Source organism: Pan troglodytes, chromosome 7 (assembly GCF_028858775.2).
Source record: "Pan troglodytes isolate AG18354 chromosome 7, NHGRI_mPanTro3-v2.0_pri, whole genome shotgun sequence".
Taxonomy (NCBI): domain Eukaryota; kingdom Metazoa; phylum Chordata; class Mammalia; order Primates; family Hominidae; genus Pan; species Pan troglodytes.
Genome location: NC_072405.2, coordinates 50056668 through 50082267, shown reverse-complemented (window position 1 = coordinate 50082267; position 25600 = coordinate 50056668). Strand labels below are relative to the sequence as shown.

Genomic DNA, 25600 nt, shown 5'->3' with positions numbered 1-25600 from the left:
TGCCACGTTTTAGAGAAACTGCAGAGGGCCAGGAGATTGAGGTGGCTGGAGAGGCTTTGGGGTGCATGGGCCACAGATGGAACCCACTCCACATCACCAGCAAGACCTCCTGTTGGCTTTCAGCTCTTCTCTCCAGCCTTCCAAATGTAGTCCCCAGTGAAAGCAGAAAGTGGTGACTGTTTTCCAGAGAGGGAGACTTTCCACAAACGTAGAAGAACCAGGCAGAGACGTTTCTCTTTAGCACTTCTGGTTGAGGATTTTACAAGTTTTCTAGTGAGACGAGATTAGAAATTAAATGCCAGAACCACTCTTGATTTCTTTTTGTAGTATATTCTCTCCCCACCCCCAGCTGCATCCTCCTTGTCATCCTCTCCCCCAACCCTGTCCCCAGCCCCAGAAACTAACCCCCTGGGACCCACTCTTGGTTTCCTTGTCTGAAGTTGCCTTGATATGTGCACACACACATCTATGCATGCATGCACAGATACATACACACGAGAACATATATACACAAATACAAACTCATACATGCACACACTCGTGCACATGCATACACATGCACGCATGCACACACAGGCACACGTGCACACACAGGCATGCACACATGTGTACACATGTTCCCTCCGGGTGGCCCATGGAACACGTGTTCCCTTGGCGGCCAGCGCTGCCGAGGCCTCAGACTCCAGGAACACCCTGACCCTCAGTGTCTGAGACACATTGGCCCATTTAGGAAGGAAGAATCTACTGAGGGAGAAGCATCCCCTCCCCTCTGCACCCGCTGGGTGGGCAGAGGAGGACGTCTCACCCCCCAGAGAAGAGGAGAGTAAGCTGAAGGCTCTCTGGTGAGTCACTCAGGTTAACTCAACAAACTCCTATGGGCATTTGAAAAATGTTAATGCTATTCATGAATTCAACTGGAGTCTAAGAGGAAATAATGGAAAGTTATTGGTCAAAAATCAAGAAGAGGCTGGGTGCAGTGTCTTGTGCCAGTAATCCTAGTTCGTTGGGTGGCTGAGGTGGTCGGATTGCTTGAACCCAGACTGGGCAACATAGCAAGACCCCATCTCTAAAAAAAATTCTAAAAGAAGTGAACCCAGGCCAACTGTCTGGTCTGATTGGCCAGTTGCATCCCAGGCCAGTTCCTAGGGAGGCCCTGGGAGGACTATGTCAGCTGTCACTGACTTCAGCATCCTTCCATTGGCCTCAGCACAGGGTAGGCACTTGGCAAATGCAAAATACTAATTAGAGTTAGTGGCCTGAACAAGGGGCTACCGTGCTCTGTAGCAAAAGCTGTCGGTGGAGAACCAAGAACCTCCCTAGGCTCTGTCTCATGGCTTTCCCAGCCAGATCCCATGTCTCTCTTAACCATTACTTCCTCAGAGTTTCTGAGCTTCTTGTTGCTGCACAGGCGTCTTTGAGGCACAAAAGCAGAATGCTTGCGGTGGCCGACTTGGCTCCGGTTGCTGAGTTCAAATCCTAACTCTGCCACTTCTCTGCTATGTGACCTTGGGCAAGTTTTTTAACCTCTCTGTGCCCTGTTTTCCACTTGTAAAATAAGGATAAGTAGAACACCTGACTTATAAAGTTGCTGTGAGGGTTAAGTGGGTGAACACTTGTAAAATGCTTAGAGCAGTGCCCAGCACCTCCTAAATGCTATTGATTCCTGTCTTTTCTTTTTTTCTTTTGTTCCTCCACCAGTGCCTCTAACTGCTTGTCCCATGGGCATCAAACTAGAGGCTGAGCACAGTGGCTCATGCCTGTAATCCCAGCAGTTTGGGAGCCCAAGGCAAGAAGATCACTTGAGGCCAGGAGTTTCAGACCATCCTAGGCAACATAGTGAGATCCTCATTTCAATAAAAAAAAAATGAAAAACATTATCTAGGTGTGGTGGTGCTCACCTGTAGTCCCAGCTGCTTGGGAGGCTGAGGTGGAAGGCCCTCTTGAGCCCAGGAGTTCGAGGCTGCAGTGAGCTATGATTGTGCCACTGGACTCCAGCCTGGGCAACAGAGTGAGAGAAAGAAAAAAAAAAGTTGTCTAGCATCTGTAGGTGTAGAGAAGGGCATTCCAGACCAAGCAAGGGGCATGTCTCAGGGATAGGAGAGGGATGGGTTGGGGCACTAGAGTGGTCTGCCACTGCATGGAGCTTACCTGTCACAGCCTGGGCATGTCCAGGTGCTGCTGCCTTATCCCTGCCTGCATCCAGCTCCCCAAGTGTCACCTCCTCATAAAGGCCTCCGGGACTGAACACTATCGGGTACTGCACCCCACAGCCCTCTCCATCCCCACTCCACGTTTGATTTTCCTCTTAGCACTCACCACTTCCCTGTGGGATAAATAGATCTTACTGCTCCTCTATCTCTCTCTCCTCCCTCCCATAGGAATGTCAGCTCTATGAGCGCGGGATTCCTGCCTGTGTGTTCAGTGTCGGATCCTAAACAAGGCCTGACCCCTCCACAGGCACACACATAATTTTTAAATGACTGAATAAATCTAAAAATCATCACTTTATTTTCCTCTTTGTATAAAATCTTTGTGAGGGATGGAAACTCCCTCCAACCTCACAATGGGAGACATTTAATGCTGTAAAGGCTATATGATCGTTAGCAACGAATCATTCCTTTACATAACATTCACACAGCTTCCTACAATAGACGTATTTATGTTGTCGTCTAACATACATGTTTTAATTTTCAAGCGTTTGGTTCTGGATCCACACGTTCTCTCCAGGAGGTCAGGAAGCCTGTGTTCTCTGATTATCTTTTATAATCAAGAAGATTCTGGAACACAGCGGCCTTCAAAGAAGCATTGGTGGTATTGAAATGGATCCCCACAACTTCCTAAAACCTGGCAGTCTTTGAAGATTCTGTTCAATTCTCACTGCTCCATCAAAGATGCCCCCAGTGCTGTAGCCCTCTCTGATCTCAGCCACTCCCTTGAACTCCTGGTGGTTCTTGTTGCAACCTCTCGTTTGGTATTTAATTGCACACTGTCTTGGGGCATCTCTTGAGCTATTATCTTACTGAGTATTTGACCCTTTTATTGTCCTATTTTTCATACAGCTCTATCTTTCACCTCTGTTAGTTTGCAGTCTTCCCAAGAGTAGGAACCAAACAGCATTTACTTTTTTTGTGTCTACCACTGGGTGCTGAGATTGTACAATGCAATTCAACAGTTCACATTTGAGTGAAAGAATAAATGAATGAGGAAAAAGCCTATCTATCTAGTCCCACCGAATTTTTGCATTGAGACTTTATCTCTGTGACCCTCACCCGAAAAGCACTTGAGGCAGTAGAGGCGGGTGTGGATATTGGCAATGATTGTCCTTAGGAAATGTTGATTGGCATCTTGGTATCTTATTTCAGAAATCCTGGAAATGTCTCTCTCCGAAGGCTAAAACTCAGTCATTCCAGAAATGATGCGCTGGCTGTTTTTGTTTGATACTAGATTCACTGTGCATTTTTCATTCTTTCTCTAATGCTTGACATCCCTTTATTCAGGAGTTCAAGGTCACGAGTGCTGAGACAGGTCACTTTGAAAAGGAGATTATGAAAGTGGACTTCAGCACTGATGTTAGAGTAGAAATGAGGTCTTCACTTCACGAATTCATGGAACTGCAGAGCTGGAAAGAAAGTTGCCAACACAACCATAACATTGTTTGTTTGTTTGTTTGTTTTTATTGTTGTTTTGTTTTGTTTTTTTGAGATGGAGTCTTGCTGTGTTGCCCAGGGCCCAGGCTGGAGTGCAGTGCCGTGATCTCAGCTCACTGCAGCCTCTGCCTCCTGGGTTCCAGTGATTTTCTTGCCTCAGCCTCCTGGGTAGGTGGGATTATAGGTGCACGCCACCACACCTGGCTAATTTTTGTATTTTTAGTAGAGATGGGGTTTCACCATGTTGGCCAGGCTGGTCTCGAACTCCTGACCTCAGGTGATCCACCTGCCTCAGCCTCCCAAAGTGCTGGGATTACAGGTGTGAGCCACTGCACCCAGCCATATTTCTTTAAAAAGACATGAAGCCAAGGCTTTAAGAGGGGGCCGCCTAGACACCCTTCAATATTGTGCAGATAAGAAATACCCAGATTAGAGACATACCTTAGGATTCCCCTGGGATGGGCAGAGTTTTCTGCAGATAAGCAACATAGAAAGAAATGCAGCTGAGGTTGACAGTTTAGAGCTTATTTCCTCACCTTTTAAATTTAAATAGCTACAAAAAGGGTGATATAAATACTGTATGAAAAGATACCTGAAAGAGCAGCCAGCCAGAATTCATAAGAGGATTAAACAGAAAGAAAATGGTTCCCTTCAATTATTAAAATAATACGATGAGCCCCGTGTGAAGTATTATGTGTGACACCTGCTCTTGTTTCCTTGGTAGTAAAGAGAAAACAGGACTAGGAAGTCGAGGGCTGATGCCAAGGTGTTTTCGAGTGGTAGCTGCTAAGCACCCCGTTGAAAGGAGCTTAAGTGCATCTTGGAGGAAGGAGCCTGTCTTCCTGTTGTTAAGTTGTACAAATGGAAAAATTAAAGAGGCATAGGTAGGCCAGTTAGTAGTTTAATTGGGTTTAATTGCAATGTTTTGGCTCTGGGAAGAGAGAGGAAACCTCTGCAGTCAGCATTTAGCCAGTGGAAGCCACCCCTTATCAGCAGGGCTCCAATGAAGGCGAAGAAGTGGGTTTCACAGCAGAGGGTCCCCTGGGCTTGGTCTACCTCATTATCCTTTCTTGGAGTCTAGGATCATTGTGGGCCAGCCGGGAAGACGTAGCACCAGCTCCCTGGAGCTTCTTTCTCTTGGTTCAGAAGTGTGCAATGGAGGTTACATGATGATGTTACTGTTGTAATTCTAGAGAACTCGATTGGAGTGGACTGGGATTATTGATTCAAGGCCTCCCCATTCCTCCATGGCTCTTGGAAAGGACAGATCCCCGCTCATTAAACCCTGGAGGGCCTAGTTCATGGAAACAGATACCTCACATTTCTGCATTGAATGTGATAGTGATTGGTGGCTGGCATTTTTTCTGAATAGAGAGAATGGCCACATTATTAAAGATGCCCCGGTTGCACCTAAATTTCCAAGACTGAGCAACTCTTACTGGAGAATATTGAATTTCAGTTTTCCCCTCTACCCTAAAAATACCTTAGGTTGCAGAATGGTGCGAAGCCCAGGGCCAGCCCCTTTACTGTGTTTCATGCACCACCCCAGGCATCAGGCATCATGTTACTCCTGGAGGACTTTGGACAAATGACTTAATGTTTTTGTGCCTTAGCTGCTTCTGTCAAATGGGAATAATAATAGCTGTTAACTCGTAGGGTGGTTTTGAGGGTTAAATGTGTTAACATCTAACATGCTTTGAACAATACCTGGCTCACACATTGTAGCTATTATTATTGTTATTATTAGAAATAAGGTCTCACTCTTTTGCCCAGGCTAGAGTGCCATGGCAGGATCGTAGCTCACTGCAGCCTTGAACTTCTGGCCTCAAGCGATTCTCCCACCTCAGCCTCCCGGGTAGCTGGGACTACAGGTGCGCACCACCATGTATGGCTAATTTTAATTTTTTGTGTGTATGGAGAAACAGAGATCTTGCTATGTTGCCCAGGCTGGTCTCAAATTCCTGGCCTCAAGTGATATTCTTGCCTTAACCTCCCAAAGTGCTAGGATTACAGGCATAAGCCACCATGCCCTGCTAACTGTAGCTTTATTATTATTATCTTCAAATCGGTTCCCCCTTCCTGCTCTCACTTCTGTATCTCATTGTCTCTGCGGTGAATCATCATGGGCTAGAGGGTGTGGACGGGGCCTTCCAGGCCTAGTTCCCAATGGATGGTTCAAGGCTACCTTCTCCATGTAAGGGAAGCCTTGCTCCAGAGGCTGGACAAACTCCAGGGGCACAGACCCCAAATTTCAGGGTCACAAGCCCCTCTGGAATCTTGGGCAGGTCTCTCTGGCTGGCAATGGGCCACCCATCCTGGCTCTGTCCCTTGGGGCAAATTGTTCAAATAAAGGAGAAGTCTCAGGGTACCCCCTGGTCGGCCCCGCCTGCTCCAGATGGCAGCTCATATCAGGCAAAGTTGCATTTCTAAGGAAGGGTGGGAATCTTTCTTCATTGCTGAGGAAGAGCGTGCCATGCAGGGCTGTCCAACGCCTGGGCATCCTTCAGAAACTCTGGAGCCATGGGGTTCACTGCCAGTACTTAAGCCTGTTTGGCAATTTGAGAAAAAAAGAAGAGTCCCTATTTTCCCTATTAGCACCTTCCCAATGATTTTGATTTTGCATTTTCTCCAGTATGTGAAATACTGGAGTATTCCAGAGTGCTCCTCCTCCTCGCATACCAGCAGGCTGCAGAGGAAGGTTTCCCTAATGTTTGGAAACACTGGAGGTAGTTTAGTAAATGGGCCCATTCTGGCAGTGCTGCTCATCCACATTTTCCAAAATGTGTGTAATTTCCACTCTAGTCTCGGCTCCCCAGTCCACAATATGTTCTGAAGTGTCAATTCTAAATGCAGCCCATTCCTTGCGCAGTGGGGAAATGTGGCATGCTCTGCGGCGTGGGCCAGGGTGCTTGGTGATGCGGGTGCACTTGGAATTCTATTTAGGCACCCACAAGACACCCCAATATCTTCCCACCCTCAGCAGAAAGATGTGAACTATTAAAGAGCTGTCTGCTTCGCTGCCTTGGGACTGAAGAAACAATTGCTCTCTTGGGCTTGGACTGGCAATTTAGGACTAATGGAGATTGTGGGGAAAGGATGGACAGGGCAGGTTGGGGTGTGGAGGCTTTTTTCTGCAGCACGGCCCTGGCCCTGTGATGGGAAGCACCTGAAACTTCCCTGCCCAGAAGAGGACAGTGGTCCCCAGGCTGTTTCTACAGGGGCTATAATAGCACGTGGGGACATGGACAATTTAGTCAACTAGCCCCGAACATCTGATTCATTTAGAAATCTGAGTTGACTGGATTCCAATCCAGCTAACGTTTATGGAGCCTCTGTTGTGTGGCCAGCATTGTGCTTAAACTCATGTCTGTTGTTTTCAGCATGACTGGTGGGAGCTCCTACCTGGTTGACATGGGGCACAAAACTGCATCATGTTCTGCTCAGGAAACATGTATTGAGTGGTGCTTCTGTGCTAGGCTTGGGGATTCTGAGTTGAGCGGAGATGAGAAGAGACCTCGTCTCCTACTTCCCTGCCCAGGGAGTCCTGGGTGGTCCCAGAACTATTCAGCAGAAGCATTTGCTTAATCTCAAGGCATTTTGTTCTTTAGGAATTCTGGTTCTATTTCTTATCCAAAAAGAGACACAGATACTGAAGCTGAAATTTGTTATTGTACATAAAACATTCTGTTCGCTTCATCTGGTTATTTGATGGGAAACAGTGGCGTTTGGATGCCTGTTTATTTCTCACTATTGGGAAAATAATCCTGTCCCCCGCAGGCTTGCCACTTGGGTCCACTCCCCATCCTTCTCCAGCACCGGGACTGGGTTTCTGGGGAGCTGGGCACCGTGGCCATGGGGAACTTAGACTTTCCTTGGATCTTCCTGTTGTAAATTCTCGGCTGTGGGCTCTGCAGTGCATGCAGGAGGGAGCGGGGGTTCCAGAACATGTGATTTGAAAGTAGGAAGAAGGGGGAGATGCCAGATATATCAAAAGCACATGGATTTTTCACACTGGGGGTAGAGGGATTTAAAAAAATCTCAATTCTGAAAAATAGACCCGGTGTGCAAAACCCTTTCCAACTCACGAGCTCGTTAGGAGTCGAATTCCACCAAAGCCATGCCAAAGAGTGGGCCTGTAACCCAAGAGATCCCTTTGGAAGGACAGTCAATATCTGATCCCAGGAATAAGGGGAACCCCTGTGTGTGTGAAGAGAAAATCCTAGGTTCAGCTGTGCCTCCCCCCTTCCCTCCCTCCTCCAGGGATCTCGGGTTTAATGTTGGCCCTTTTTGGAATCCACACAGCACCTTTCTCATGGGTTTAAAAATAGACTCCAGGGCTGCCAACCCTCTTAAAAAGAACATGATGGAGATTGGTGCCAACTCTGTGGGGCCTGATCCGGGCTCTGATCACCTCCCTAAATAGACCCCCGCACTTGCCATCCCTTACTCCAGCCAGGCCAGGTGCCCAGGATACCTTAATTGACCACTGGGCACTCCCTACACAAAGTTAAATAGAAAAACAACCAAGACTCCATTCCCCTCTCCCTTTCTTCTGTCACTGCCATTAAGGTTAAGAAGGAATGACCAGGTTTGGAGGGGGTCAGGCTGGATTTCTGATTCAATTCAATGTGACATTTGTGTGGAACATTCTGTAAAGTTCCTTCCTAGTTAATAACATTTCCCCAACAGTGATGCTCCTGGTGGCTGACACACTCCCCAGGGTGGTCGCTGGCTGGGTCTGAGTGGCGATAAACCAGCCTGCCTTTCTCAGTAAAGGGTGGAGTTCCTGGTACCCACCCTTATCAGTGGTGCCCAGAGTCTCTAGGAGCAGGGGCGGCTCCTTGGGTGGATGAGGATGGAACAGATGGAAGGAGGGTCAGGAGGAGAGCCCAACGGGTCAGCTGGCCACAGCCAGCAGCAGGACACTGCAAGGGCAGCTGCGGACAGGGAGCGTGGGGGCACAACTGAGTCCACACATTGTTTCTTTGCTGCAGAGAATATGGGCATTGAAAAGGGTGCATTGTAAGCCCAAGAGGTCTGGGTGCAGGGTAGAGCTTTGAGATTTCTTGGGATCCTGATCTTGACCATGGGTGTTTGACCCTGGGTAAGCAGTGATGAGGCCTTGATTTTCCAGTGTTGAAGCAAGATCAGTGACACCCCACACCTCTGGGGGAGACATTAACTTTTGACAAAAGCTTTAGTCGAGAAGAAGTGGAGGGGAGGAGGAAAAAAGAGCATCAGCTGTCATTGATAGAGCACTTACCAAATGTGCCAGAAGTGGTGGTCAGCATTTTACATTATTCTCCCAATATTGGAGAGATGGGTGAAGCTATTTTCATTTTACTGATGAAGAAATCAATGCTCAGAAAAGTCATTTCCTTTATCAAAAGCTGCACAGCTCAATTGTGGGAGACCTACTGATTTAGAGCCTCTTAAGAGGCTGTCCAGAAAGCAAATAGTGTTGTTGCTATTGAGTTCTGGGTTTGAGTTGATTGCATAGGAGGGTTAAGCGCAACGGTCATTGCCACAGGGCCTGAGCTGCCAGGATGCCCTTCTCTCGAATCCTGGGGCTGCCCTGATCTCAGCTCTGATGTCCCTGTAGAGAGGAGCCACTTCATGTCTCGGACTGGCCACCATTTGAAGCAGCCGGGACCTGTTCTCCCAAATCATCCTGGGGAGGCAGAGTCACCTGAGAATCCCACTCGCATGGGATTCTTTGCTGCAGGCTTGTGTTCTTCCAGCTCGTGAAATCCCTGCAGGAATTGACAGCAGCAGCAGCCCGTCAAGTGTCCCAGAGTCCCTGTCTATACTGAGAACAGCCCACTGCATCAAGCCAGGAGCGAGCTGGGGGTTTAAGTGCTGCATAGTCTATTTCTTCCCTTTCTTCTCTCCCACATCATCCCTGCTTGGCATAGCTGCATGTGGCCCAGAGGACAGAACACCACAGGCGAGGCCTCCAGCGTTTCATTATGCTTGTCTGCAGAGAGACCTGCAAGGAGACAGTAGGTAAAATATTTAGCAAGACGGGAAAAGCCTGAAGACTCCATGAAGCTACAGGCTAGAACAGTGGCCTGTGTCTGCCGAGAGTCTTTAGCCTTTTCTTCAGCCCATCAATTCCTTTCTGGTGGTTTGTTTTGATCTCACTAGCAAGTTCTTAGCACACTAAATGCCTACATTAAAACGTGCAGCCTTGAAGTATGAACAAAATGCAGATGGAGAAGCAGGATGATTATTTGTGGTCTAAGGGTGTGGTTGTGATGGAAGGTTGAGGGGACAGTCAGTTATGGGGAAAAGAACAATAGTTTAGCTTTCTGAATCCCTAGAGCCCAAAGAGACCCTTCCAAGTTGTACAGCTTACCCAGTGGTCTATATGCCAGATCAAATGTTGAGGTTTTTTTTTTCTGCCACCCTGAAGGATCTCCTGCAAAGATTAAACCCTTTCTGAATAAAGAGTTCTATTAAGTCACGTATCTCTTATAGCTGGAAAGTTCTTTCTGTGGAATCTAAATCTTTTCCATAGCAATTGAACCCCAAGACTTACAGTTTCTTTATGACTCATGGAAGTGGTGGGGACATCATTCTTCTAACACCAGTCAGTAATCACTGTGTGTAGCACTGCCCAGCACTGTGCCAGTCACATAGAGGAGTAGGTGGGGAAAGCAAGGGAGAGGGACTGGGAATTTGGAACATGAGAACCAAGCTGTCTCTGCCTGGGAGACATTTAGAATTCAGTCCTGGTGGCAGGCCACCACACCTGGGACTGGGCACCATATAATTAGCTCCAATATGGCATTCCAGGCTGCAGTGCTGGAATTTGTGTTTCAAGGGCTCTCTCCCTTAGCTTTATCATCTCAGCTCCTTTAGCCTCAGGCCTCACTGAGCAACATGTTTGTAGTTGTGTTCTTTCTCCTCCTCTTGGGCCTTGCCTGACTCATCGCCTGCCTAAGTTTCAAAGCCTCAACCCTAAGGAGGTCATGACTAATGTCAAGAATTCTTGGCAGTTCTGAGAACTAAAGTCCTCTGATAATACTTCAGCATCTTTCCCATTACACTCAGAGTGCTGTGGGTTGTATTCAGCTTCTGGTCCACTATGACTATCACATCTTTTAATTTGTGATTGTATATAACCGACAGCGTTGTATAATATGAAGAAAGATACAGCTTAAGAATTATAAGAACCGAGTACCAAAATGCGACTGGGAATGTTTTGCTACTGAGCTTTGAATATTTTACTTGTAAGATCTGTTTATCTCACCTTTAAGACAGATATTCTGTATAGATAGAACTCTCAAAACTCAATAAGAAAACAAACATTCCAACTTAAAAACGGACAAAAGATTTGAACAGATGTATCACCAAAGAAGATATATAAGCTGGGCGCAGTGGCTCACGCCCGTAATCCCAACAATCTGGGAGGCCGAGGCAGGCAGATCACCTGAGGTCAGGAGTTCAAGACCAGCCTGACCAACATGGAGAAACCCCATCTCTACTAAAAAAATACAAAATTAGCTGGGCATGTTGGTGCATGCCTGTAATCCCAGCTACTCAGGAGTCTGAGGCAGGAGAATCGCTTGAACCTGGGAGGTGGGGGTTGCAGTGAGCCAAGATCATGCCATTGCACTCCAGCCTGGGCAACAAGAGCTAAACTCTTCCTCAAAAAAAAGAAAAAAGAAAAAAGAAAAAAAAAGAAGATATATAGATGGCAGATAAGCACCTGAAAAAGGTGTTTAATATTATCAGTTATTGGGGAAATGCAACAGACCCCTTCTCTACAAAAATTTTTTTTTAATTAGCCATGTGGTGCATCTATTAGGATGTCTGAATTAAGACAGACCATACCCAGTCTTGACAAGGATGTGGACTGGCCGGCAGGAGGCAGGGAATACCAAGAGGCATGAGGAAACTTTTGGAGGTGATTATGCCCATTATCTTATGTGGCCATGGTTTCAGGGATATACATATGCCAAAACTTAGCAAATTGTACATTTTAAATGTGCAACTCATAGTGTGTCAATTAATCCTCAAATAGTTGCTAAAAAATAGTATCTCTTTCAGTTCATTGTGCAAGTCAATTGCATTTGTGTTTTTAAAAGTATTATATATATTATTTACTCATCTGAGCGGGGAATTTTCTCTCTCTCTCTAAATATTAATGTTGGAACAGTGCATTAGAATCCCTTGAGATATTCCACTGGGCTGTGATCAGGGATGTTCCAGTAACCATCATTTATTAATTGGAGCTCTCTGTGTAGAGGATTCTAGCAAATCTGGAAGGTGGTTTTCAGAGGTGCGAGGCGAGAGACCTGGAGGGTGAGCTGGGCTTTAGCAGCATGTGCCTGGGGAGGGAAGGGGCTGTGTGACTTACATCCAGACAGGCTGCTGCCTTCGAGAGGGTGCCCATCCTCAAGTTCAGCCCCAGTGCTGTGGAGGATCTTATGCCTGGAGAATTCTCACATTGTCATCTTCAAATACCAGTTTTTTAACCCCCATGGGGAGGAGTTGTATTATTACACTTCAGATCCCTCTTTTTGGCAACACCCTGGCCTTTTCTCTTGATCTTTGATTATCCCACTTCCTTGGGATGCCCCCTGATTGCTGCATAGCTTTGAAGCGTACCTGGCTTTGTAACACACTCTCACAGTATTTTCTTCTTTTTTAATTTTTATTTTTTTAGAGACAGGGTCTCACTCTTGTCACCTGGGCTGGAGCGCAGTGGTGCAATCATAGCTCACTGCAGCCTCCAACTCCTGGGCTCAGGTGATCCTCCTGTCACAGCCTCCTGAGTAGCCAGGACTACAGGCATGTGCCACCTTGCCTGGCTAATTAATTTTTTTTTTTTTTTTTTTGTGGAGACAGGGGGTCTCACTATGTTGCCCAAGCCGGTCTTGAACTCCTGGTCTCAAGCAATCCCCCCGCCTCAGCCTCCCAAAGTGCTGGGATTATGATCCTTCAAGATCATCCCCCACATTATCTCTTCCTGGCGCTGAGTACACTATTGTTAGGAATCTTGCTGGTGCTGCCAGTGGCAGGGCTTTGGATCAATTTGGCTTTGAACCAGTTGGACCCACCATTTACTAGTGGTGACCTTGGTCTCCACCCATTACCTCCCTGGGCTCAGTTTCTTCATTTATCCAACTGTAGTAGCGTTGCCTACCTTATGGGTGGCTGTGAGGATTAAATGAGATAATGCAGTATGTCCATCAGCTAATAGGCGCTCAGCATGCTAGTTCCTCACCAACGCGCAGCTGTACTGTACAATGTCAGGGGACAGCGGGAGAGGAAAAGAGCATTTGGTATTGTGTCTTGACTGTGACTTGAAGCCAGCAAGAAGCCGGCTTATGATACAAAACACCTATGATCTGAACAAGCCATATTGCCAGGGGCCCAGTTACCTGACACTGCTTTTACTTACGGTTCCCTCATCCCTCTGAATTGAGCCTACTCTTGATGATGTCACCCCAAGTCTTCTCCAAAATCCCAAACATGGGTTTTGACATCTGCCCCTGAAATGACTGCATGAAAGGGTGATAGTGGTCCCAGGACAGAACACTGGTTGCTTACTGCACGGACACAGCCTCGGGTGACGCTAGTTAACCGCCAGCGTCAGAGCAGTGCGGGAGGCAGCGGGGAGTGACAGCTCTGCCCTCCTGCAACCCAGCTGCGTCTGGCGGCTCTCAGGCAGAATCTGGAATAGGCTGATTAACTGGTATCTCACGACACGATGGAAGAGCTCAAAACATGCAAATCGGTTATGGGGCATAAATAGAGTTTGCTGAGCTCACCCCGGCCGCGTCTCGGCAAGCTCCGGGGCCCATTCACCAGGGCATTCGGGGAGGCGGGAGACAGGGAGGGAGGCCATGCAGCTTGGAGCTCCTCACCTCCATTGGACGTGTGTGCCTCCCCTCCGCAGGGGCAGGACGCCCTCCCCGAGCCCGCCGGCCGGCACCTGCAGCTGGGGCTGCACCCCCGCCCGCGCCCCCGCGCGCACCCCCTTCGCAGGGCTTGGCAGCAGGTGCCTGCTCTCCGGAGAGCGCTTCGCATTAACTTTCCCATCTGACATAATCATGGAGAGAAAATGAAGAGATCCCATTAGCGGCAGGCTGGCGGGCGGGAGAGCGCAGGGCCAGGGCCGGGCCGGGGCGAGTGGAGGGCGCCTGTATTTTTAGCCAGATGCCGCGTAACTTGCTGGCGCTCCCCGCGCCGCCCAGCAGATAACCGGGAGGGGGAGCGGGAGCCGGGCTCGGATTTCAGCGCCGGCGCCGGACGATGGCAGCGCGACAGGGCAGGTCCGGGCCAGACCCTGCGGTGAGTGCACGAGCTGTCGCGGTTGCCGGGCCGGGGCCGGGGCGCGGGGATCGGGGCCGGGGCCGGGGCCGGGGCTCTGCGTCCGTCCTGCGGGTTGTGGCTCCGCGCCCGGCTGCCCGGCGCCAACTTTCCCCGGCGGGTGCGGGTGCGCGCGCTGGGGCTGCCCTTCTGCTGCCGAGGCTTCTAGCAGGATCCAGAGGAAAATTCCTCTGGCCTGAAGGCTGCGGCCGCGGAGGGGCTGGAGCCGGGGTTGGGAGGCAGCGGGACTTGTGGCCGGCCCGGAAGAGGGGCACGGGCGGGAGCGTGGAGCCGCCGCCGGGGTGCCCCGAGGGGGGCCGGGCCCTGGCCGAGGCCGAGTCCCCTCACCCCAGGGGAGAGCCTGGCCGGGTAGATTCAGCAGGGGGTGGAAGATGCACGGCCTTGGGCCGGGCGGGGGCCTGGCTTGCGGCAAGTGTGGCCCCTAAAACTCAGAAACGTGAGGCACCCGGAGGCCCCTAGGTAGCAGGAAATGAATGGGGCAGAGGAAGGCAGACCTGTTGGGCGCCCTGGCAAGCCTGGAGCTCTCTGCCGCTGTCCCCTTCGATTCTCGCAGCCCCCTGGCAAGATCCCCATTTTAGCAATGGGGAAATGGAGGTTTGGGGCCTTAGATGAGCACAGCATCAAGTGGCCGAGCAGTGCATCCCAGCCAGGTCTTCCCCAGTGACGTCCCAGCCCACCCTGCCCGGCCTCCAGGGTGGGGTGCAGACAGCACAGGGAACCCCAGGGATTTTCCCAAGGTCCCGAGTTCGGGTTGAGAGATTAAGAGGGAGCCCAGCACTTCCGCTCAGGCGTCTTGTTTCCTCAGTGACACCTTTAACTTATTCATTTTATTTTTGCCAATGGTAGTCAGACTGGGGAGCCTGGAGACAGTTTGTAAAGCTGTAACAGCACACCTTTCTGGAAGGCAAAAGGAAAGAAACATAATAAAACACACACTCACTAGGGCCCAGTGTTCACCTCTGTTTCTCCATCGTCAAGGGAGTAAAGGCAGGGCTACCAGGCTATGCTGGCTGGGGACAGCTGTCTTTCCTCATACCCCAGTGCGGCTCTCAGATCCCCCAAGCACAAGCAGACAGCTCCACATCAGGGCTGCTGCCTGTCTTCTGGCTGGGCTGCAGGTCCCCCAGGAAAGGACCTGAAATCTCTTCCTGAGAGCTCTGACAGTGGCTGCGTTAAAGAAGCTGCATTTTGCTCCAACAAGACCCCTTGGGAAAGTGGTATTGCCTTATGACTGTTTACAGCAATTGATATTAGCTCAGTTTCCATTCGCCTTTCTAGATAGGAATTTTGTACTAAAGATCTTGAGGTCAGTCATGATTTGTCCTAGGGAAAACTTAGGCCACCCCAACCCCCAGAGAAGGTGTGAGGAGGCCCTGGGGTTCTCTCACCTGGGTCTGCCTGCTGGTGTTTCCCAATGTCCCCTGCTCATGGGTGACAGCATGTTGACATTCTGCAGCGTGCTTCCGGCCCCTCCCTCTCAGGATACTGGAGCCCCCTCGCACCCCATCTATTGCTATATTAGTATCTGCTCAGGAAGTGCAAGTTTAATAATAGTCTGGGTGTCTCAGGTAACCAGGATTCACTACCCTTTCAGAGCAGTCCTGATGAGAACTTAATTCCTAGGAAGAATTCTGTTCCCTTCCTTCTCTTCCATTCCCTTCCTCCTGACGTGGGCACAGCCTCCAAACCCAGGCAGAAGGCTTTCTCCAGCCAGAGCTGAACTGGAGAGGACCCTTATGAGCACTAGAAAATGATTAGGCCAGCACAGTGGCACGTGCTTGTAATCCCAGCATTTTGGGAGGCGGAGGTGGGAAGATTGCTTGAGGCCAGGAGTTCAAGACCAGCCTGGGCAACATAGGGAGACTTTATCTCTACAAAAAATAAAGAAATTAGCCAGGTGTGGTGGTGCACGCCTGTAGTTTCACCTATTCGGGGGAAGGGGGTGTTGACGCAGGAGGATCTCTTGAGCCCAGGACTTTGAGGCTGCAGTGAGCTATAACTGCACCACTGGGGGACCACTCTGGAAGAAAGAGGGAGACTCTGTCTTGAAAGAAAGAAAGAGAGAAGAGAGAGAGAGAAAAAGAAAGAAAGAGAAAAAAGAGAAAGAAAAAGAAAGAAAGAAAGGAAAAGAAAGGAAAGGAAGGAAGAAGGAAAGAGAGAAAGAGAGAGACAGAGAGAAAGAGAAGGAAGGAAGGAGGGAAGGAGGCAAAGAAGGAAGGAAGGAAAGAAGGAAGGAAGGAAGGGAAATGATTGACCCAGGAAGCGGTATAGCACAATAGTTAAGAAGTATGCTACCTAGACTCAAATCCTGGCCATGCTACATATTAGCTATGTGACTTTGGACAAGTTACTTTTCTGTGACTTGGTCACTTCATCTATAAAAAGGAGATAACAAAACACCTGCCTTGTGAAATTATTCTGAGGAGGGAGTGAATTAATTTGTGTGGTGTGTTTAAAACCTAGGGAGAGCTTTGTGAAAGTAAACTTGTTTTGTTTTGAAAGGAAGTTCAGGGACATCACATTGATTAGGCAGCAGGGATGCAGGCACAGCAGAATGTCTGCTGTGTGCAGATCCCCGAACACGCACACAGGTAGAATTAGATTAAAACGAAGCTAGAGATGAGGAGGGGAAGAGACACCAGAAGACAGCTTTGGTGGGGTGCACAACAGAGGTGCCAGCACCTCACTGGTGGCCAAGGCTTGTGGACACGGTGGGGTAGTTTTCTGTATAGGATGAGCAGGCCTCCTGGCCTCCTGATCTGGGAATGGATGAGCCTTGGAGAGGGCCAGTCATTCTGCTCCGGTTTGTCATAGCCCAGAGATGGTCAGGTTTGTATTTTGTTGCTGTTGTTTTTTGGGTCAGTATGCGCTCAGGTAAATGTTTTGAATGGAACACATTGGATTCTTTGGACACGCCTCCTGCCCTGTTGCATTTGCTGGATGTACTGAGGACAGGTCATTGAATTGGAGCAGTTGGACTAGACAGATGGGCAGTAGGGGCTCAGCAGAACACGATGGTAAAGATGAGTCTCATATCCCAACAAGGGCCATTTGCTCTGTAGCTGAAATATTGCCTGGCCCCTAGGAGGTTCTCAATGAAAACTCATGGAATGGATCCACAGGTGCATGCATGCACATGACCCATTTATAACACAATCGCTTGATTATTCAGATCAAGAGAACAAGGACCTATATTCTGAGTGATTATTCTCTCTTTGCCCTAGCAGGATATGGGTCCTGAAATAGGACCCCAGTAAATACATTGTAGAATTAAACTGAATGATGTGTAGTTGCTACTGGGAGTGGCATCATTATCTGCAGTTCACCTCCCAGATGCCCTGAGGATCCCGCAGAGTCCTGACTACTCTATGCCTGGAGAAGACCAAAAAAAAAAATAAAATAAAATAAAATAAAATAAGAAAAAAGAAAGAAAGAAAAAGCTTTAGCAATTGCACTTCACTGCTAACTATCTAGGTGACCTTAGCCGGTCACTTTACTTCCCTGGGCCTCAATTTTATCTTCAGTGACAAGAAGGGCTGGAACTAGATGGTTCCCTTCTAGAGACCTGTCTTGGTCTGAATAGAGTGCTCAGGGACAGAGCCTGAGTGGGACCTCCTAGCATTTTTCCTCTGCCATGGATTAGCTCTTTAACGGCCTAGGCATATAGGCCTGCCCAGCCGCCAGCCTGTCAGGGCTGCCTGAACACCCTCAGGCTCGAAATGGCCAAGAACGCCCTTGGGGTCAAGGGCAGTGGAAAGGCATAGACTTCAGTGGGGTACCCCTGGATTGAATCACCCCAAGTATTTATCTGCAGAACTTGGGCAAGTTATTAACCTCTCAAAACCTCAGTTTCATCACCTCTAAAATGGGGATAATAATTATACCTACCCACAGGTTGTTATAAGAATTAAAAGATATAATGCTGGTAATACATTTGTCCCAATGGTTGGTATTATAATTTTAGTATTCTATTATGGCAACGACAGAAATGGTTTAGCTTTCCTCAATCTAGTCCATATGGAGCTTCCCTTACCCTCTATTTATGTGCTTGTCTGTCATAAATTTTTTTTTTTTTTTGAGACAGAGTCTCTCTCTGTCGCCCAGGCTGGAGTGCAGTGCCGCAATCTCAGCTCACTGCAAACTCTGCCTCCCAGGTCCAAGTGATTCTTCTGCCTCACCCTCCCAAGTAACTGGGATTACAGGCATGCACCACCATGCCCGGCTACTTTTTCTATTTTTAATAGAGATGTGGTTTCACCATGTTGACCAGGCTGGTCTCTAATTCCTGGCCTCAAGTGATCCATCTGCCTTGGCCTCCCAAAGTGCTGAGATTACAGGAACCACCGCGCCCTGCCAGTTTGTCATAAATATTCTTCTTTTCTTCCTGGATTCAGTGCTTTGAACAGTCAGTGTCATTAGTGGATATTGAGTCTATTTTTATCCACCCATTCTCAGGTTTTCAGCCTGAATCCTATTATTGTGCCATAAACAGTAGTTAATTGGTGGGAGAAATGTCTCTTTAACATTCTTATTCTTGGGAAATAATATAGTGTTTTTCCTAATAATTGAATCTAGACAGACTTTCTGAATCAGTAGCATAAGTAACATTTATCTGAGAGACTAAACCTTGACTGGGTTTTCTCTGGAAACCCAGCTCATGCCTGGAGAGCCAACAGCTTGATCTTCATTTCTGAAATATTTCCTGCCCCACAGATGCCTTGCTGAGGAACCTAGGATGTGAATGCCATGTGCTTTAGGTCAAGGGAGGCCTCGCCCTAGCAGACACTTAATGCTTTGGAGGATTCAAAAGAGATAGAAGACTTGGTCCCTGCCCCAAGAAGCAAACAGTTTGGCTGGGGAGACAAGACTTGCCTGAATTCAATAGCTAGAGAAAGAGATATTTTAAGTGCATTAAAAAAAAAAAAAAACAAGCTCCTGTTTTGTGGTTCCTAGATTTAAAGATGGCAAATACTGAGTGTCTAAGCATAGTGTCATTCATGCAGGAAGTAGCCACCATCAGGGCCTTGAAGGGAAGAAAGATTGGAAGTAGCAAACCAGAAGGAGATGGAGCTTCAGGGCCCAGGGAGGAGGAAGGTGCAGGCCAGGAGGTAGACAGAGCATGAGAATGTCATGGAGGACAAGGGAGGTGAGAAGGGGCTCCTGCCGCTGTGGGGACAGCGAGATGAGTGTGCCTCATGAACAGGCAGCCACAGGGCTTGGACTTGAACTTGAGCTTACATCATAGGGGGCCCATGTGGGACCTGAGGTTGGGGAGGGCTGGCAGGAAGTCAGGATTTGGGGAAGACCAGTTAGGCAGGGATGGAGGAGGTTGGCTGGGTGAGGCAGGGATGGAGGAGGTTGGCTGGGAGGCAGAGCGAGGAAGCAGCATTTCTGCAGGCCTGGGGTTGTGGGTGGGGGCTGGGAGGTGGTGTGGGGCAGCACCTGAGTGTGGAGGGAGGACCCCCTGTCTGGAAGGCTGGAGAACCCTACTGCTGATGCCCTGGGGACTCCCTGTTTCAGTGGTGAAGACGTGAAGCGCTGCTTTGGGGAGGAGGATGAGAGTTCCATTTGGTCTTCGGCTGTAGATTTGGAGTCTTCTGTGTTCAAGGGTGTTCAAGGGTGGTCATCACTAGTGTGTGCATGAGTTTCCCATGGTTGCTGTAACAAATCGCCACACACTTAGTGGCTTGACACTACGGAAATGTGTTCTCTCGCTGTCTGGAGGCTGGAGATCTAAATTAAGGCCTCCACAGGGACACACTCCCTCCAGGGCTTCAGGGCCTTCTTCTATGAGCCTCCACCTCCCAGAGGTTCCTTGCTTCCTTGTGCATGGCTAAAGTCACTCCAGTCTCTGGCTCTGTCTTCACATAGTTTCACCTCTGTGTGTGTGTATACGTGTGTGTGAACATGTGTGTATGTGTGTGTGTGCACACAGGTCTCTGTATGTGCATGTGTATGTGTGCATGTGTGTGTATCTGTGCATGTGTGTGTGTGTATGCATCTCTTGGTGTGCATGTGTGTGCACACACGTCTGTGTATGGGTGTGTATGTGTAGATTTGTGTGCATGCATGTGCGTGTGTGTGTGTGTGTGTGTGCATGTGTGTCTTCTCCTTTTCTGTCTTTTCTAAGGACACTTGTCATTGAATTTAGGGCCAGCCTAGGTAATCTAGGATGATCTCGTCTCAAGATCCATGACTTAATTACATCTACAAAGACTTTTTTTTCAAATAAGGTCACCTTCACAGGTTCCAGGGATAAGAGTGTGGACATATCTTTTGGGGGGCACCATTCAGCCCACTGCAGCATGTTTTTTTTAGGAGGGCATGTAGAGGAAGGAGACAAAGTGCCTGGGTGGAGAGGAAGCCACTGTGGGTCTTCTGTGGGAATGGTGTCACACGCTTCTCCCATGTGTGGCTTGTCATATGACCACTCTCACCCTTTCAACTCAGCCTTGTATGCAACTATGTGCCAAACACTGTTTATTTCTTTTAAGCATCATGAAAAGGGGACAAGAAAGGCTTTACTCTCCCCACCTTACAAATAAGGAAATAGAAGCCAACGGTGTCTAAGTACCTGAGGGCACTCAGCTAGACCCAGTGGAGTGGCTCTGAGTCTAGGCCACGGGCTCCAATGCCTGAGGACTGGGCTTTAATCATTACATTTGTCTTTGTGAGTGTATTAGTCTGTTCTCACACTGCTAATAAAGATGTACCTGAGACTGGGTAATTTATAAAGGAAAGAGGTTTAATGGACTCACAGTCCAACGTGGCTGGGGAGGCCTCACAATCATGGCAGAAGATGAAGGAAGAGCAAAGGTATGTCTTACATGGCAGCAGGCAAGAGAGTATGTGCAGGGGGGTCTCTTCTTTTTAAAACTATCAGATCTCATGAGACTTATTCACTTTCATGAGAACAGCATGGGAAAAACCAGCCCCCATGATTCAAGTACCTCCCACCAGATCCCTCCCAGGGCACGTGGGAATTATGGGAGCTACAATTCAAGATGAGATTTGGGTGGGGACACAGCCAAACCATATCAATTAGTAAACTTTATTTTATTGTCCTCAGCTCTCACCCTCTCTGGCTGTCACTCATCTTTAAAGGAAACAGATGTTCCTGGGGGCAAGGTCTGAGATGCATGGGGTGGGTGACGTAGCAGCAGCTAAGGAACAGAAGAGCTTCACTCTCATTTAAGAAATCTGTTGGGGGGGGCGCCTGGTGTTAAAGCTGAGACTGAGCTGGCTGCAGAGCTGGGAGGTTCGGCTCATGAATTTCTGAGCCACACTACCTGCATCTGAGTCCTGGCTGTGCCTCCTCCCTGCTGTGGGACACTGCACAAGGCACTTCTGCTCTCTGTGCCTCAGCCCACTCATCTGTAAAATGGGACTCTGAAATCCCACTTACCTCTTGGGTATTCAAAATGAGGATAAAATGCTTATCTGTGCGTGTGCATGTGTGTGAATATATATTATAGTCATCCTTCGGTATCCGTGGGGGATTGGTTCCAGAACCCCCTGTAGATACCAAAATCCACAGATCCTCAAGTTCCTCATGTAAAGTGATATAGTGTTTGCATATAACCTACCCACATCGTCATATATACTTTAAATCATCTCTAGATTACTTATAATACCTAATGTAAGTGCTTTGTAAATAATTGTTGTACAGCATTGCTTTTCTGTATTACTGGGTTTTTTTGTTTGTTTGTTTGTTTGTTTTTGAGACGGAGTCTTGCTTTGTCACCAGGCTGGAGTGGAGTGGTGTGATCTCGGCTCACTGCAACCTCCACCTCCCAGGTTCAAGCGATTCTCCTGCCTCAGCCTCCTGAGTAGCTGGGACTACAGGCGCACGTCACCAAGCCCAGCTAATTTTTGTATTTTTAGTAGAGATGGGGTTTCATCATGGTGGCCAGGATTGTCTCAGTCTCTTGACCTCGTGATCCACCTGCTTTGGCCTCCCAAAGTGCTGGGATTACAGGTTTGAGCCACCACGCCCAGCCTTCTGTTAGTATTACTTTTTATTTTAGTATTGTTATTTTTAATTTTTTTCCTGCAAATTTTCCATCCATGGTTGGTTGAATAAATGGGCTTGACTGTATATGTAAAGTGCTAATAATGGCTCTTAGCACATAGTAAGTGCTATGTGCTGTTTACTTAAAAAACAAAAACACAGGGCTGGGTATGGTGGCTTATGCCTGTAATCCCAGCACTTTCAGAGGCCGGGGCAGGAGGATTGCTTGAGCCCAGGAATTCGAGACCATCTTGGGGAACATAGTGAGACCCCATCTCTAAAAAGGAAAAACAGACAAATAGAAACAAAAACACAAAACAGCTCCAAAGAGCCCACGCTTGGTTCCTTTGGTGCCTGCATTCATGACTCTTGGGGCCAGGGACCTCTGTGATATTGCAAACTCTTCAGCAAGACTGTGGAGCCCCTGAAACCTCAGAGCAGGGAGACACCAGGCTGTGCTGTGCGCTTGCCATAGGAATGGGCTCCCCCTTAAAGGCTGATTCTTCCTGAGTCCAAGCCAAGAACGTTTGCTTATAAAAATACCAAAAGGGGGCCGGTCACGGTGGCTCATGCCTGTAATCCCAACACTTTGGGAGGCCAAGGTGGAAGGATCGCTTGAGCTCAGGAGTTTGAGACCAGCCTGAGCAACATAGTGATGCCCTGTCTCTATAAAAAAAAAAAGTTTAAAAAAACAGTTGGGCATGGTGGTACACACCTGTAGTCCCAGCTACTTGGGAGGATCTCTTGAGCCCAGGAATTCAAGGCTGCAGTGAACTGCGCTTGTGCCACCGCACTCCAGCAGCCTGAGTGGCAGAGCAACACTCTCTCTTAACAAAACAAAACAAAAAACAAAAAACCAAAGGAAGGGAGGCCTGGGTGTGAAGGCAGTCCAACCAGGGGCTCTCAGGCTCCTGTGCACACCTGGTGTCACTGTGGGCACCAGGGTGCCACATCAGAGGATGCAGGGGCTGCTGCGGGGGCCTGGGACTTGAACGGGGTGGAGAAGTCATTAATACACCCAGGACACTCACCGCCTGTTGTTTTTCCTCACAGGCCGATGCTGCTACCAGCTTTCTGAGAGCAGCAAGATCAGGTAACTTGGACAAAGCTTTGGATCACCTGCGGAATGGGGTAGATATTAACACCTGTAACCAGGTAAGTGGGATGGAGGCAGGCCTGTTGTCTCTGAAGAGTAGCTCTTGCCTGATGCCATTTCCTGAGAGCTTTGAAACTGCCTCTATTAACCTTTTCTCAGTGGCCTCAAAACTCCCCCGGGGCTTCTGCCTGTGGAAGGCCCTAACCTTGCTGTTTCCACTCCTGCCGTGGCCCAGGGCCCCACAGAGAAGGGCTGATGCCTGAACAGTGTGGGCGAGGCCCGCACAGATCCCCTGCGGTCTCCTCGCTTAGAAGTTGCAATTGATTCCCGCTGTTGTCTTAGAATATGTGGCCTTTGAATTGGGGCAGGAGGAAGAGCCTTTGAAAGATGCTGTGTCAGTGGGGATGTTCAGTCTCCTTTGTCCACCAGCAGTCTGTGTGGGTTCTCGGCTAGCCTGAGAAGAAAGTCGGGGAATGAGGCCCCGCTTGTGTCAGGTGCTGACAAAGGCGAGTGGGCTCGGGTTGAGGATGGCGGGGCTGGTGCAGAGGCTGGCTCTCCAGGGCTCCTGAGTGACACAGCCAAGCCTTAGCTTCAGAAGGGGCTGGCGAGGAAACAAAATGTGTTTGGGTTGGGTTGGAGGGCGGAGACTCGGGCTTGGAGCCAAAGATCCAGGAACTAACTAAATAGAGAGGAAATGACCCTCCAGGAAGGGAACAGGTGTGTGGCTTGGGCTTGTGGATTGGTGACAGGTTTTGTTTGTTTGTAGATATTTGCCTGCCAATTAAGTTGTTTAGTTACACATGCTAATTGTTTCTAATTTAGAATACATTTATCCATTGCGACTTTTTAAAAACCATCTTAGCCATTAAAAATGTGTGTTTAATTGTGGTCAGATATACAGCATAGAATTTCCTGTCTTAACCATTTTTCGGCGTACAGTTCAATGGGATTAAGTCCATTCATATTATCCTGTAATCATTATCCATCTCCAGAACTCTTTTCATGTTGCAAAACTGAAACTCTGTTCTCTTGAAACACTAACGCCTCATTTCCGACTACTCCCCAGCCCCTGGTAACCACCCTTCAACTTCTAGTCTCTACGAATTTTATTACTATAGGGACCTCACAGAAACGGAATCCTGCTATATTTGTACTTTTGAGATTGGCTTCTTTTATTTAGCATAGTGTCTTCATGGTTCCTCTGTACTTTAGTGGCTTGGGTGACTTTTCCAAGCTAGCAGGGCCAGATTTTCCGAACGTAGGTTAGGTTTTCCATGGGCAACGTGCCTCTGTCCTACCCCCTCATCTACTGTTTCCCTATCCATCCTGCCCCTGTTTAAAATGCAAAATACTATCCAGTGTAGTGGCTCATGCCTGTAATCCCAGCACTCTGGGAGGCTGAGGTGGGCGGATCACCTGAGCTCAGCAGTTCGAGACCAGCCTGGCCAACGTGGAGAAACCCCATCTCTATTAAAAGTACAAAAATTAGCCAGGCATGGTGGTGCGTGCCTGTAATCCCAGCTACTTGGGAGGCTGAGACAGGAGAATTGCTTGAACCCAGGAGGCGGAGGTTGCAGTGAGCCGAGATCATGCCATTGCACTCCAGCCTGGGTGACAGAGCGAGACTCCATCTCAAAAATAAAATAAAATAGACTGGGCGCGGTGGCTCACACCTGTAATCCCAGCACTTTAGGAGGCCGAGGCAGGCAGATCATGAGGTCAGAAGTTCGAGACTAGCCTGGCCAATATGGTGAAGCCCTGTCTCTACTAAAAATACTAAAATTAGCCGGGCATGGTGGTGCGTGCCTATAGTCCCAGCTATTTGGGAAGCTGAGGCAGAAGAATTGCTAGAACCCAGGAGGCAGAGGTTGCAGTGAGCCGAGATCGTGCCACTACACTCCAGCCTGGGCAACAGAGTGAAACTCTGTCTTAAATAAATAAATAAAATAAATAAATAAATAAATAAATAAATAAAATGCAAAATACTACCTGCCTCCATTCCTAGGGCTAAGACCCCATTTGGATTCAGTTGGTCTTGCAGTGGCAGAAATTCACAGCTAAAAGATCAGAAAGAATGGAGCAGTATGGTATGTGATAGGAAACAGAAGTAGGTGTGTGATAAGAAGCAAAGACCCTGGCAGTGCACTTCAGAGGGAAAGTGAGGTATGTGGACCTGACTGGAATTTGCAAACTGGATGAAGGACCAGGCCCCCTGCCCCTTTTCTCATCCCTCCACCCAGAAATGCCAACATCCACATATCCACAGCCCAAAGGACATTGTGGTGGTTCTAACAAAGCATCTGCCAGGCTGGCCTTTGCATAGCAGGTTGAAACTCAGCCCATTTTTTGATGCCAAGAGGTGGATGCAGCAAAGTCTGGAGGCAGGGTGAGAGTCTTGGTGTGAGAGTTGTTCAGGAGACAGGGTCTGGGACCTTCTTAGCACCGCACCTCCAGAAGCAGCTGCACAGGCTGCAGCTGTGCTGCCCCAGCCCCCCCATAGGC

The 25600-nt window shown here is 48.6% G+C and overlaps 1 protein-coding gene across 17 annotated transcripts in view; it reads left to right on the top strand.

Annotated features, from left to right (window-relative positions):
• Nucleotides 1-25600, top strand: part of ANK1 (ankyrin 1) — a 240387-nt gene that overhangs the window by 115137 nt on the left and 99650 nt on the right. For 16 of the 17 annotated variants that reach the window (XM_016959397.4, XM_016959396.4, XM_016959393.4 and 13 more), the window contains exon 2: nucleotides 23056-23157. In XM_016959397.4, the coding sequence (XP_016814886.1) occupies nucleotides 23056-23157 (102 nt within the window). Of the gene's footprint in view, nucleotides 1-13833; nucleotides 13953-23055; nucleotides 23158-25600 lie in introns of those variants that run through there. The other variant, XM_063817055.1, reaches the window with a different exon arrangement.